This window comes from Merops nubicus, unplaced genomic scaffold (genome assembly GCF_000691845.1).
Source record: "Merops nubicus isolate BGI_N331 unplaced genomic scaffold, ASM69184v1 scaffold52546, whole genome shotgun sequence".
NCBI lineage: Eukaryota > Metazoa > Chordata > Aves > Coraciiformes > Meropidae > Merops > Merops nubicus.
The window spans coordinates 1-13,685 of NW_008615318.1; the positions used below are offsets into that span (position 1 = coordinate 1).

Below are 13,685 nucleotides of genomic sequence, written 5' to 3' on the forward strand. Positions count from 1 at the left end.
AGACTTCACAGGAATGTCCTTGGCTTTGGCATTTCACAAGATGAAAACATAACCTTCCTCTCTGGTGATAGGAGCAGTTACTTTGTGCACTTAAATTCCTTGCCAGTACCTGTTAAAGCTCCAGAAAGAGGAAAGTTTGCAATAACCAAACTATAGGAATGACAGAAGAATTACTTAAAGCTCCTCCTGCATCCATATTAAACTTCTATGGTAGTGTGTGCTATGTATTAGGTGAAATGTGTCATTAAATCACAAAAAAACCCTTGGCTGAAAGGGATCTCTGGAGGGCCCATCCCACCTCCGCAGCCCAAAGCAGGGAGCTGTACCACTCACCTCAGCTGGGGTGCAGGAAGCCAGGGCATCAGCAGTCCAACACTTTGGGAAGCACCAGAGGACTCAGTTACCATTTAACCATAAAGATGGCATCTCCTCAGCTACCACCCCACTAATGTTACTCACAGGGTTTGTCCCAAGCAGAAAAAGAAGGGACGTTTATGTTCAGCCATTTAAATAAACATGCCAGGATCTGAAATTCAACACTGAAGTAGTTTTTTTTTTTTTTTTTTTAATTTAGAATTCTGTCCAGTTCCATTTACTCACAATTTTCTGAAATACAGATGCAGGTGCATGCTGCTACAAATTTCGGAAATGCAGGTGCAGGTGCATGCTTCTGAACCACAATTAATTCCCGTATCTTTCTCCCTGAAGGCATCAGCTAGCAATTCTGAACACTCCCATGGGTTGCCACAGCTAGCAGGAGTTACAGCCTTTTCTCTCCAAAGATAGTCCTTTTTAAAACATAAACTTAACCTGTACATACATTTTAAAAACACCCTTTTAAAACACCTTTTAATTCTGCTTGGATAGATCCCCACTAGAGATTATGAACTTACATATGCAGGTTTTTTCCTCTGCTACAGCAATGAGAGGAATCAATTAGGCAGTGAAAGCAACCAGCCAGAATGACAAAAGGATCACTGAAAAAACTGAAAGGAACCAAGCTACAGTATATTTTAAAAAAACTACATAAAATTGCCCCCCAAATTTAGATGTTCAAATTTCAGGAGTACAATACTTAGAATTTTAGTGGAAGCAAAAATGATGCTTGTCTGATGTCCTGTCTCTGCCCCAGGGAACACAGACCTCGCTGCCGCAGCTCAGTGCAGAGCACCCCTTAGTTTTGCCTGCAGGGGAAGTGCATGAGTCACGAATAAAACTCCTGGTAAAACTGATGGTAAATGTAATAAGCTAACAGGAGACAAGCCCAGGCATCAGGGAATCACACTGCAGGGGCAAACGGATAGTCCTGTGACAAAAAATGATCACAGAATAAAAGTCTGTAAGCATCAAAACACAACATTAACAAAAAACTGAGTTTTCAGCTAAAATGTCAAGAAATGAAATAGTTTTGGGCAGAAAAATGTTTCTAATTAACATAAAGGATTTGGAAAAAATGTTTCTTTAAAAAATGGTGCAAACACTTCCTAGTACCTCCTCTTGCATTAGTAGTTTTGCCTTTATTAAAAGCAACACTCGCTGAAAATTGAAATTTTAAGTCCAAGTAAAAAACATTTACAAGAACACTGAGATCTATGGAAAAGCTCCCCTGACTCTTGGATACAACATAGGATGCAACTCCTAATACTCCAGCAGGCTCTCCCTAACCTATAAAAAACATGCAAAAAAAACTCAAACTAGCCTCGAGATTTCCAGTTCCCCAACACTGTAATTTCTGTACTTTTTCCTTAAAGAAAAGGAAGGACAGGGCCATTTCATCACAGTTATTAAAGGAGTTACAAAGACTTTCTGTGCAAGTCCCCAGCTCTGCCTTCTCAGTCACCACTCACATGAAAGCCTGATGGTGGGCTGCAGGAGTGGAGGTCAGAACAAATCCCTGGCTGTGCACAAGAGGACCTGGAAGGCTCAGATACAGCCTCCTGGGCCTGTGGCACAAAACAGGCAGAGCCCCAGGTGCTGGAATCAAAGTCTTCAACATCCAGACAAAGCACAACAAAAATCACAGGTGAAAGCTTTACAGTGCTGCAGATGGGGAGAACTGCTTTTGAAAAATGTTTATTTGGGGCCATCTCCTTCAATTTCACAGTGCATTTAAACAACACAAACACCAGAAAATCAGCCATTGTTTTACTTTCATCAGTATACTCAGATGTAACTGCAGGATATTCCTGAGCATTTATGTCAATTCTATTCTGTAACATGTTATTTTATTTAAGTTCCATCAAATTTACAGAAAAATACAAAACTTGAACTACCCTTGCAATAAATTAAAAATGTTTTATTAATCAATTAACTCACCTGGACATCGTGAACAATACCTAATTCCCTCAAACTCAGCCAGAGTTTTTGTGTAATAATGACAATTAAGTCTAAAAACCTGGCTGAAAGGTACCAGACATACAGCAACAGTGATTAGAGAAAATGATTCCTCAAAGAGATGGCAGCTCCTGAACAAAGCTTCTTAGGAAAGTGTTAAGTACAAGGAATAGATCCCTGACAGAAGAGAAGAAAACCTCAGACATCAACAGCTGGAGAAACATGGACCTGACACAGACACTCGTGCCCAACAAGATGAACAACTGGCTTTCATCTCGCCAGTCCTGTTACTGCCAGCCCCACAGTTAACACTAGCTCTGGAAGGGGAGCACTCCTATGAAAACTGGCATGAACACAGAGAAACAAATTCAGATGAATATATTTATGTGAAAGTCAGACCAGACTGACACAAACAACAGAAATTACTCCAGAGTAAATTGACATGGATCCACAGGTAAAAAAATAAGTATGCAATTCAGATACATAGGACAATCCATACAGAAAAATCAAATTCACTATAAATCAAACCCTTCTGTCACTGCAACAATGTTTCCAAGAATTGGTTTCTTGCATTTTGTTTAATCTAGCTTTACATGAACTGTTAATTTTCTGGTAATCTAGATCATATCTCCTTTTAATTTCATCTGAATATGCCTGTTTATTTATGTCCATGTATATTACTCGGTCCTATTTCTTCCATGATATGTCTGCCCCCTTAAAAATAGCTCTGGCAACTGCAGATGTTTTTTACTAACAGTTTAACTAGTTTTAACAACACCTAATACGTCAGGTGGGAATTGGTAAGTGGGAAAAAGTTTCTAAATAGAGAAAGGTTTGCCAGTATGGGCACAGAAAGAGCTAACCAACTGAAAGACTAAATTCCTTAACTAAGTCAGTATATCTAACTGCCTGCAACAATGTGCAGAAACAAGATCTAGGAGTCTGTTCCAGTCCTAAATATTTATAGCAGTTGTGGAACAAATGGATGATAAGATACTCTTGTCTTTAAATCTATTAGAAATAAACATATGGCTAAAAAGTATTGCTGCTTCTGAATGACCATCAGTATCCTGAAAGAAATCTAGACTAAGCCTGGAACTAGCAAAGCGTTCACCACAAAGCCCTGAATGCTCTTCAGCAGCACCTTTCATCCAACAAATGAACATGGCTACAGCAGTGTCCTCAAACTATTTCCCTTATGTCCCTTAAAGGCAAATTCTGTTGACTCAGACAGCTGACTGACTCGTTTTGGCTAATGCAGCTCCATTGCATTTGATCCCAGGAGCTGGCTGGTGTCCCCCAGGTGCTTTTTGTTCAATGGTATATCCCAGAAAATAAAAACTTTTGAACTATACTACTTCCTGCTAGTTTGTTATGTGTACATTGGAAGCCATGTCTGTAATTCTGGTTTAACTGGAGCTTTGGACACTCACGTACCCTGTTCTCCCTGAAGAGAATTTAGGTGAAAAGGTCATCATCCAGAGAGGGACTCCATGGGATCAGATCTGCCAGCGTGCCTGCTCACACAGGAGCTCCTCAACCTGTTCTAGTCAAAGTGATCTGTGTTAGAAAGGGGTCTCTGAAGTATTTAAAATATTTTCCATAGTTATTATCAGTTAGGAAACTGATGTTAGTTAGCCTCTCTTCCTCCTGTGGTACAGCCAAGCGGGCATGCAAAGCTCAAAGAAAGAGCCCATGAAAAACTGGGAGGTTAAATCTGTTCAGATCAGATCAGGTTGTGACAGTGAACTAAAAATACATCTCTTCTCCCACTTCGTTACAAGGAATCACACTGCCAAACTTGACCTTCTGGCAGTTACTGCCATTCATACTGGCATACTGTGCAAATCCAGCACTCTATTCAGCTATTCCAAGCACAACTAGTTAGTTCTTTTCCTTACTTGGAAAAATATTTCCTAATTGTATCCAAGTATATTTTGTATTAGTAGGTGACAAAAACGATGGAGGGTCTACCCCTCAAGAATGTGAAACGATTATTAGAGAAGCCTAGCAAAGGAGCATAGGTAACAATCAGGAATCTTGACTTTAATGACTGCATGAAATCACTATATTTCAAAATTTAGGATTAATAAATGTAAATAGCTTTTCTACTTCCTCTGCTGTGAAAAAAAAACCTTCATAATGTTTGGCAGAATGCAACAACACACAGCTCGTCTCTCAGCCTGCACAGATTTCAGCTTCTGCATTGATTTTATGAGACTAAGAAGCTAAAGTGGCAAAAAATGCTTAAAATCAAAGAGGTTGGACTTTTCCTGCAGGTGTTAAGGAGGGTTGCAATGATTTCAGTTTTTCTCAAAGGGAAGTTCAAGTTCTGAAAATTTGTGAAACTGTATTCTGAGAGTTAAGAGGATGCACAAACTAGGAGAATGTAGAAAACAACCGAGCTACCAGAGAAACAGATATTTCTGTAAACACTAATCTGTACAGATTTTTCATTCCTAGACCCCATGGGTTTCAGAAAGACTGCAGCAGAACACTTTATAGAAGTCCTATTACAGTTAAAGTTTAGTTTCAAACTGACAGAACCACTGCAGCTCTTTTGATGGCGTCTCCGACCTGTGCCTCACTGCACTCCATCATTGTGCTCTGTGTGCAGGGCAGGGTTATTCTTTGTTTTGGGGGTTCTGTCTGCCCCACACCTCCTGCAGCACAGCTGCAGCTTCAGGTCAAGTCTTCTCACAGCCCAGGGGCTGCACTGCTGGTGGCTCAGAGAGCATGGAGACAAGCTGGGGCTTGGAATGCACAACTGCCACACGGTAGAGAACCTTGATTAGCTGTAATTCGGGGAAATGACTGCTCCTTCTCCATGGAATGTGCACCACCATGGACCCCACTCCTCACACCTAGCAAATGGAATCTTCTGTTGACCAGGACAGACATCACTATCAGTTGCAGTGCCATTCAAAGTGGAGTGTATCAAGATGAGCTACAAAATCACCCCTTTTGGAACCGTGCAGTTCTGTATTTAATACAGTCTTTTGTCCTCCCCTACAAAAAGCAAAACCAGGCTTTGGCAGAAGCTCAGTGTCCCACAGACTCTGGGCTACCCAAAAGCAGTTAGTGGCAAACAACCTTGGCCCACAACTATCAGCTGGGGCCATTCTGCCCCTTATATGCTTACAGGGAAGTAGTACTGGTATATTTTATTTAGGTAACGTGAGTAGCCTTTACTACACACCACTGGGTGAATGAGAGGGGACATACATATGATGAGTACGTAATGACTCTGACAGAGGCATTCCATTTTTCTTTGAGAAGCCTTTCAATAAAGCACTATACAAAAACACCTCAAACAGCCACAGCTGTGTTCTTTACAAATCTTTTGGGATGAAAAAACATTTCCCTGAAAAAGAAATCTTCCCGTTTACAGAGGCTAAGCTTTATAAAAGTCAGAGACTGTCTGCTTTGTATTTACTATTCTACTCCTATGGCTTTTTTGAATTGAGAATTTTGTGGCTCTAAGATGTCATAATAAACCCTACTTTTATCAAAGTTTGCTCGGATGTAAAGCAAATCTTCTACAGAGTACACATCTTCCTTTCCTGTCCAAATGGTGAGGCTGTATCTGTATCAAAAAAAGGAAAAAGAATGAAAAGAGTACATTACTATCTTAAAATAAAGCATTAAAAGACAGAAATACATTGCAGTAGTAGGCTGCTAAAAATATTTAGGACTATGGTATCTTAATTTTAGGAATGTAATTAAATACCAGGAATTTAGTCTGCTTTACAAAGGTAAGCAACTACAATTTATGAGCTATCAGAATTGACATTTTTTTATGTCCCTGCCCTCCTTACCCCTCTACACCCAGGCAAGTCATCACCCCCTGGCCTGCATTTGTGCTACAACCAACAACACTAAGAGTCTCTCCAATCTTCTTGTTACCACAGTGGCTTCAAGTGACTGGGAAAAGCAACTGGTGGCCCAGAATGCCACCCCCAGGAACAGGCATGATCAAATACACCCTCATCTGCACACAGACTGCTCGGCACAGACGGACGAGCTGAAGAGTATGACTGACAGTCTTTAAACAAGACTCCATTTGACAGACAAACTCGAATTTGCACAGGTCTGTTCTTTAGACACCTGTCCTTTTCTTCCCCTCATTACTGAGGGAGTCACAAAATCTGGCTCCAGTCAAACTTCAAGTTCCTCCTCCTAAAGCTAATCTTGCTAGAACTTCCTAAGGAGAAATGCAAAATTTTTGAGACAGATAACGCTACACCACTCAGAACATTTTATCTGTAGGCTGGTCCTTGTGTGAACTGTTCTGCCAAACCTAGCAAAGAATAAAATAAAAAAAACATCTTAGGCAGATATCCAGCAAAGAAATATACTAGGCTGAGCATCTGAAGTTTGTCAAGGTAATAAATATTTACAAGCAGTGCATGAGAAGGGAGAACATGAGGCAATCTCAGCTGTTTCTCATACCCTGTGTTTTAAGCATCACCTCTGTGATGTTCAGTGATGCCATCTGATTAACTGAATGTATCTCCTGTACTTTTATCACACACACTTTTCTCATTAACTGCATAGACTTTATTATAACTCTTAAAAATAACTGCAGAGCTTTAAAGTACTATTTATAGTGAAAAGTATTACCCTCCACAATCTCCACATCACAAATACTTCATTTTTACCCTTTGTTTTCTGAAAGTGTGTTAATCTAAAATAGAGGTAAATCAGAATTCAGTTGTATGTCAGCAAAAGTGGCTCAGGGATTTCTGCCTTCTGATCATGCCACTAAGAAAAATCAAGATTTTTACGCTGAGGTAAAAGAGTCTATTTCAGTGGGAATAATACCTGTATCCAGTGAGGACGTATTTGAGAACAGCACAATCCACAAGACATACTCTTAACAAAACAATTATTTAAAATTAATTTCCCAGTTTCAAATGCTGAATTCTGTCTCTAGTTTCACCACTATAAATGAGAAAAAAAAGCACTTTATTTTTTTCTACCCTCTTGTCTCTAATTACTTAGAAATTTTCCATACAAGTCACTGCCTTAATTCTTCCACCTTGGGCTATTTTTAGAAGGAAATATTAAGTCAGTGTTTGGAAATCACCAAATGCATTTTGAGTACCTAAGCAAAATCAGCTTTGTAGTACACTCATTAACTTTCAAACTAAAAATCATGTTCAATGCTTTTACATCACATTATTACAGAAACTACAAATACTGAATCCAACAAAAAACATCCATAAAGTCTAAGTATTTAATTTTAATTAATTCAAAATTGCAACACCTAACTACTTAGTCTATTTAACTGCATTAGTCTTATGAAATGTTTGTAGTGGAACCTGATTACAAGCCAACATAAGAGTCATTACCTATAATAAGTAATTTTAAGAGGGTTTTGCAATTTTATTATTTTAAAGAAATCAACAGTGACCTGAGAACCACAGGGATAATCTCGAAGAAAAAGGAAATTTCAACATAATTGGGATAAGCGTGCACACATAACAGTGCTATATTTAATATTACCAATTACGTGCCCTTGTAATAAAGGCACCTAAAACCAAAATCCCCCAAACTCACCTGTCCGACTGCTGCATGAGCCAGCACAGCTCCGACACCGACTGTCGCACCAACGCTGCTCTTACAGGGAAAGTCACAGGCTGGGAAAGCCCCCTGCACACCTGAGCCATTTCTTTCACCATCACCCAGTCATAACCTACAATAAAGACCATCTGATGGGAAAGAATTCGTCACAAATGCCATCTCTGTGAAGAGACAATAAATTCAAGAACGGCTAGGCTGCAAGATAATCTCTGCTCTCTCTCCAAAAAACTGTGTTGGGATTCACTTCCAGCATGGACTAGCTTTAACTTCACAGTGACCCTCAGGAAACATTTTTAAAAATCTGAAAAAAGATTTTAATTAATGTAACAGAACACTTTAAATTATAGAGAAAACAAACATGTAAAATGTTTTGTACTTAAAAAATTAATGCAATCTGAAATGCTTCAAGTGTCTGCTGTTGAGATTTTTACAAGCACTGGAGCTAGTCAAAATGGTGTTGAATATTCTCTTATTCCTATAGGCTATGAAAATCTTCAACAGCAACTGTTAATATTTTTTTTCTCAAGTACTCATACGCAGGGTCGTGACTGAAAAGACCTGAACTACCAAATCTTAAAAAAACAGACTTTCTTGGGCAACAACTTGTAGCTGAAATCTATGAAACTGGTTTTCTCCTTCAAAGTGTATCCTTAATTAACATCAACATAAATAAAAAATTAGAACGGAGAAAAAAGCTACATTTATTAAAAAAGATTACACAGTGCAGTTATTTCCAGTACATTATTTCCAGCAGCTTCTTACTGCACAGAAAATACTTTGGACAAAACACTTACTATAGAGCTGAAGAAAATTAATGCATAGCATACAACAAAATCCTCAAAACACAGTATCATATCTTGCTAATGAACAATTAGCAATTTGGGCAGAGGTTTGACTTTGCTGTTGTAGTCACAGGCAGTACTGGTGGGGACTGTGCTACTGCATACAAATGCATGTGCAATGGAGTAAAACACCCTGACAAAGCAGCTAGGGCAGTTATGAGAGGAAGCCTCTGAAAAGGACCCTAAAATAACAGCTGCACATTCAAGATTTAAATTCTAATTAGGGATTAACAGTAAAAAACTCTAGTTGGATTCTCAAAACTGAGATTTTAAAAAGTTACTAATACCAATGAATTGGAAAATTTATTGCAAAAAATTCAATTATTCAACACAAATGGAATGTTAAAACCAAGGCTGACCTACAGTTTTATCTACTGCAAAAGAACAGTGGAAGGGTTTTAAATTCCCAGCTGATCTATATTTTCTTCAGGAAACGTGGCAGAATTCCTATTACCAAACCAATCCTGCTAGGATTCAGGGAGCAGACTACCTGAAACAGGGTGTAAGCAAATTGTTCCCCCAGATTCCTCAATCTATGCAAGGGTGTTGAAGAACAAAGTACAGTTTAACAACGAAAATACCAGGGTTTTATACAGTTCTGCTGCAACTCAAACATTGAACAAACTGCTATAAAACACCATCAAATACACAACAACAAATAATTCTTCTCATACTCGGTATCATTTTCAAACTGACCAGGTGACATATAACTTATTTTGAAATGATAATGACGTGAATTTGAAGACAACAGACTGTGCAGCATGAACAGGAAACCTTCTGTCCTCACCTCTGTTGTGTCTGTCAGGGTGCCAGCCCGTCGTCCACCCCAGCGATAAGGTCACGTTTGGGAAAAATGAAGTGACAGTGTCAATGAACCCTTCTGCATCCACCACGGCACGACCTCCATGAGGCCCTGGCAGGACGTCTGCGTTGATCCAAACAGGGTGCCTCAGGTGTGGCTTCACGTGTCCGAGGAGCTCCAAGGAAGGGCGTACGGCCTCCAGGCTGCACCAGTGACACAGGGGTGAGGTGAGACACTTCACTGACTGAAGGTGGATGCAGAGTACATGTCTAGATGGATACGTCAATGGGACTCTCCCTGTAAGCCAGAGAGCAAGTGCTGAGGACCCTTCCTACCACAGGGACTTCTGCTGGTGTAAGGCTGCCTAAGCCTCCTGTCTCCCTGCTGCCCAACAGCAACTGCTTCGTGGGTCTTACCTCACGGCTCTTCTAACTCCTGACCTGTTAAGGCCTGGATGTTACTGAACTCTTAGAAAGGATTTTAACTGAGGAAGCCACTGGAAGCTCCAACACTTCTGCAGTGGTTGCTTGAAGTGTGGCACAGTAGCAGCAGCATGAAGAAGTCTGCCCACAGGATGTTCATCCTACAGCGACCTGTCAAGCCTGAGATGTAGTCACACCTGAGCAGCCAACGCAGCACCACTTGTAAGCATTTAACAAAACTCCTGAAGTGACATATTCTCACTGTTCTTTCAAATAAAAAGAAAAGGCATAACTGGAAGACCAACAGGTTCTAACCCTTCTCTATCCTCCCAAACTTTAAAAACTGCAGTATTGTGGAAGGAAAGGAAATATGGAAAAATGGGGAAAATGAATGAATGCCAAAAAAACATGGTTTGTTTTTTTTTTCTGCTCTCATAGCAGATTAATTAACACTCCACATAACATTAATGAATTTAAAATCATTATGGTCACAGCTGTGATTTCCTTAATAACAGCAAGGATTTGTGTCTTCTCCTTGCGAGCTCTGAGTAAGCCTTTTTGTAGCTTTTCCTCAAAATCTTGGAGCAACCTGATACAGAGCTGAGCTAACAGAAAACTCTTCGTGTTGCTCTGCAGGGTTAGTTTCCCTTTTCAGCATCCTAAACTGAGCACCACAGGAAGCACCAGGAAAAGGAGGGGAAAAGAGGCTGTGAAGAGCAAGGAGAGGATCACAACTGCTCCAGCTTACACAGACATAAACCACGGGTACAGACTCCACAGGTGCCTGCTGGAACACCACAGATGTGTTAACTGCTGCCCTATCATTCCAACTGCCAATTCCAAGGCCCCTCTACCTTTCCCAGCTCCAGGCTCCTACACCAGCGCTGATGCTTGCCTCAGCAGCAGTGTGAGTGCAGGGACATAAAGTGGCAAACAACCATTCCCACCATCTTCAGAGATGGTTCTTTACCAAGTTATTCCATAGCCTGGCTCATGATGAGGTCAGATGAATCATGTCAGGATTTGCAGACAAAAATGGGCCAGTCAGCTGTTATATTAGATTAGCTTTAAAGCCAAAAATCATCCCCTGAGCTGCCTCTGCTGTTTCTTGTGAATTGTACATTTTAACTTTTGTACTGCTGAAAAAAGCTGCAGAGTGGCAGGAATTCCACTCAATGCTTCCAGTCACTATTAATTCAAGTCTTCTTACAGAAAAGCTGCTGATGGCTTGAGTTACTAGTTTTGGCTTAAGTCTTTCTCACATTGCCTGAGACCAGAACTGTTTGTTCTTTCCCATATACAAGGGACTGTCAAAGCCAGTGGGATGCTTTCCCTTTTACTCCAAGTACAAGTCAGGCAAAGAGAAACGCCCAAAGCAGCAACTGTTGAACTGAAAAAAAACCCCAAGACCCAGACAGCACTGGCTTTATTGCACAGCATTTGGAAAACTGGAATGTATTGCTGACTCCATGTTGAATGACTGGCATTTTTGAGGTGGGACTCTGAAGGCCTTTTGCAGAACACCTTCATTCCTGTAGATATGGCCAGCAGGAAGTACCGTTATGTGGTCAGTCAAGGTGAGAGAGCAAAAATACACAAAATACTTCTTTTTAAAGTGCTGTGGAAATCATCTTTAAAACATCAGCCATGGTATCCAGATATATATCCAATATAAATATCCAGAAGAACATCAGATTCTGTTATCACTCACCTGACTGTATCTGCACTCTGTGTTTTTTAAACACTTTTATACAATTAGAGCTTTATAAAGCAACACAATTTTAATAGCTTTTTTGAGCCATTGCACTTGGCTGGAAACTCCTCATGGTAAAATAAGAGGTTGATGTTCTAAAATTAATATAAGCAATAACCAAAATGGAAAAAAAAAAAAACAAACCCAAACAAGCCAACAAATCCAGCAAGTAAACCCACACAAACTACTTCTCTTGCTGTTTCACTTCTCCATCCTGGCAGGTATTTACAGATTCTGTAACAATAAAAGGATTTAGTCTGCCCACATCTTTTGTATTTTAAGCAAACTTTTACTTGAAAACTGTGACTGCGTTACACACAACAACAGGTACAAGTAATATTTTACAACTATCTAGCTTTTTTTTTCTCCCTTCATTTCTACAACACACTCACACGTTGAATATGGAGGTGGATTCTCCCTCTGCTGCAAAAACAGACACTGGATGTGCAAATTCGGGCAAAGCTGAAGTTTGGAGTTGCAGAGGTGTATGTCTGAAAGTCACAGCCCACTCTGAGCTCCATTTCAAACTTTTCCAGGCTATTTCATGGGGTTTTCAGGTGTATTTCCCATTAAAGACAATGGAAACCTCTAATGGTTAAGTTCTAAATGAACCTCTGAAAATTATTTCATAAATTAGGCCAGCTACAACGTGCATGCACCTCACCACACAAAGAGCAAGGCAGAACGTCTGTGCTACAAACCATGCTGAAGAAATCTAAGGTGACATCATATGCCATGTAAGATCAGATACTCAAAGGAGTACACCTCATTTTTGAATTGACACATCCCCAATAGACTGTTAGTAGTGGAGCTGATCAGGAAGCAAAATTCCTCTCCTTGGGGATGAGGAGCAAAGGAAGCACTGGGAAAAAAAAAGATATTTATGTTGGTACCCAATGATGTTGTCTTTTCCAGCTTCCCTGAGTAAGTGGAAAACTGACAGGAGCTTTTCAGATAGGCACTACAATCTCAGTTTTCCCAGTAAGAAATCTTTGCTCAACAGCAACTCAGTAACAAATTCGCTGAATGTGAAATCATTATTTGTAGTTCAAAACTCTTTTAAAGATTTTATTCTTGCAATGCATACAGAAATACTGATTATTTTTCTTCATTTTCTGTTCCAGAAGAAATGTGTCACACTGAATTCCACAATAGGAAAAAATTAGATCTACCTGTAAAACTGTTAATTAGTAAGAATGCAAACATATGAAAACATTTTTTGGCTTGAGATACCTCTTAAAATCCAGCTTGATGCCTTTATCTGTGCTGACAATCTCTTCTAGCCACTCCTGCAGTGTGTTGTCACTGTCTGTTTCAGGCGGATGAGCCATGATGGGGTCTCCATCTCCTCCTGTGCCACCACGAAGAAGAACATCTGCTTCTATCATGTGAGCATCACCTGTTGATTTAAAACATCAATGCTCCAACAGAAACGAATCCGACAGTGCCAGTGCCTGCTTCAGAGTAGCAGTCAGAGGGCACGTCTCCCTACGCTGGCTGCTCACACTCCACCACGACCACCTGGTATGAGCTGCGACCTGTGAAGCCACACAGACGCATTGCTTCAGGGCCTTCAGCCACTAAACACTTCAGAAATATCAAAGCATGTGAAAAATTATTTTGGTTGATATATCTGGGCAAGGAATCACCTTTTTTTTTTTTTTTAATAGGAACAGCAAAATTAATAACCAGAATGTAAATCTTCTCTAGAGAAATTTAGGATCTTTTCCTCTTAAATTAAGGTTCCAGACAGAGCCCTTTAGAGGAAAGGTGACCAGAATATCTTAATGCTGGCAAAGACCAACTACTCCCCTTGTCTCATTCTCAGAACTGACCAACCCACCTCAGCTAAAACTTCAAAAACCAGTCAGAAACAACTGCCAGGAAAACAGCAGCTGCAACACAAGACAAGCAAGTATAGACCTTATAAATGCTGCAGGAAGCTC

At 40.1% G+C, this 13,685-nt stretch overlaps 1 protein-coding gene across 1 annotated transcript; it reads right to left on the bottom strand.

Moving 5' to 3' along the window:
• Positions 1-5,769: 5,769 nt before the first annotated feature.
• Positions 5,770-13,130, bottom strand: FAM151B (family with sequence similarity 151, member B). The gene is made up of 4 exons (XM_008942471.1): positions 12,973-13,130; positions 9,550-9,767; positions 7,897-8,032; positions 5,770-5,920 (listed from the first exon to the last, which is right to left on the bottom strand). Exons 1-4 carry the CDS (start codon positions 13,125-13,127, stop codon positions 5,770-5,772), a joined length of 660 nt encoding a protein of 219 aa, XP_008940719.1. The 5' UTR covers positions 13,128-13,130.
• Positions 13,131-13,685: the final 555 nt, after the last annotated feature.

Bases quoted from the DNA above. Each gene is read 5' to 3' on its own strand.
- FAM151B (XM_008942471.1), bottom strand. From the start codon at position 13,127: ATGATAGAAGCAGATGTTCTTCTTCGTGGTGGCACAGGAGGAGATGGA. The intron at 8,033-9,549 runs GTGAGGACAGAA...TCTTTATTGTAG, and splicing joins CCCTGACAGACACAACAGAG to GTTATGACTGGGTGATGGTG. The intron at 5,921-7,896 runs GTGAGTTTGGGG...TTTTTGATACAG, and splicing joins CTCATGCAGCAGTCGGACAG to ATACAGCCTCACCATTTGGA.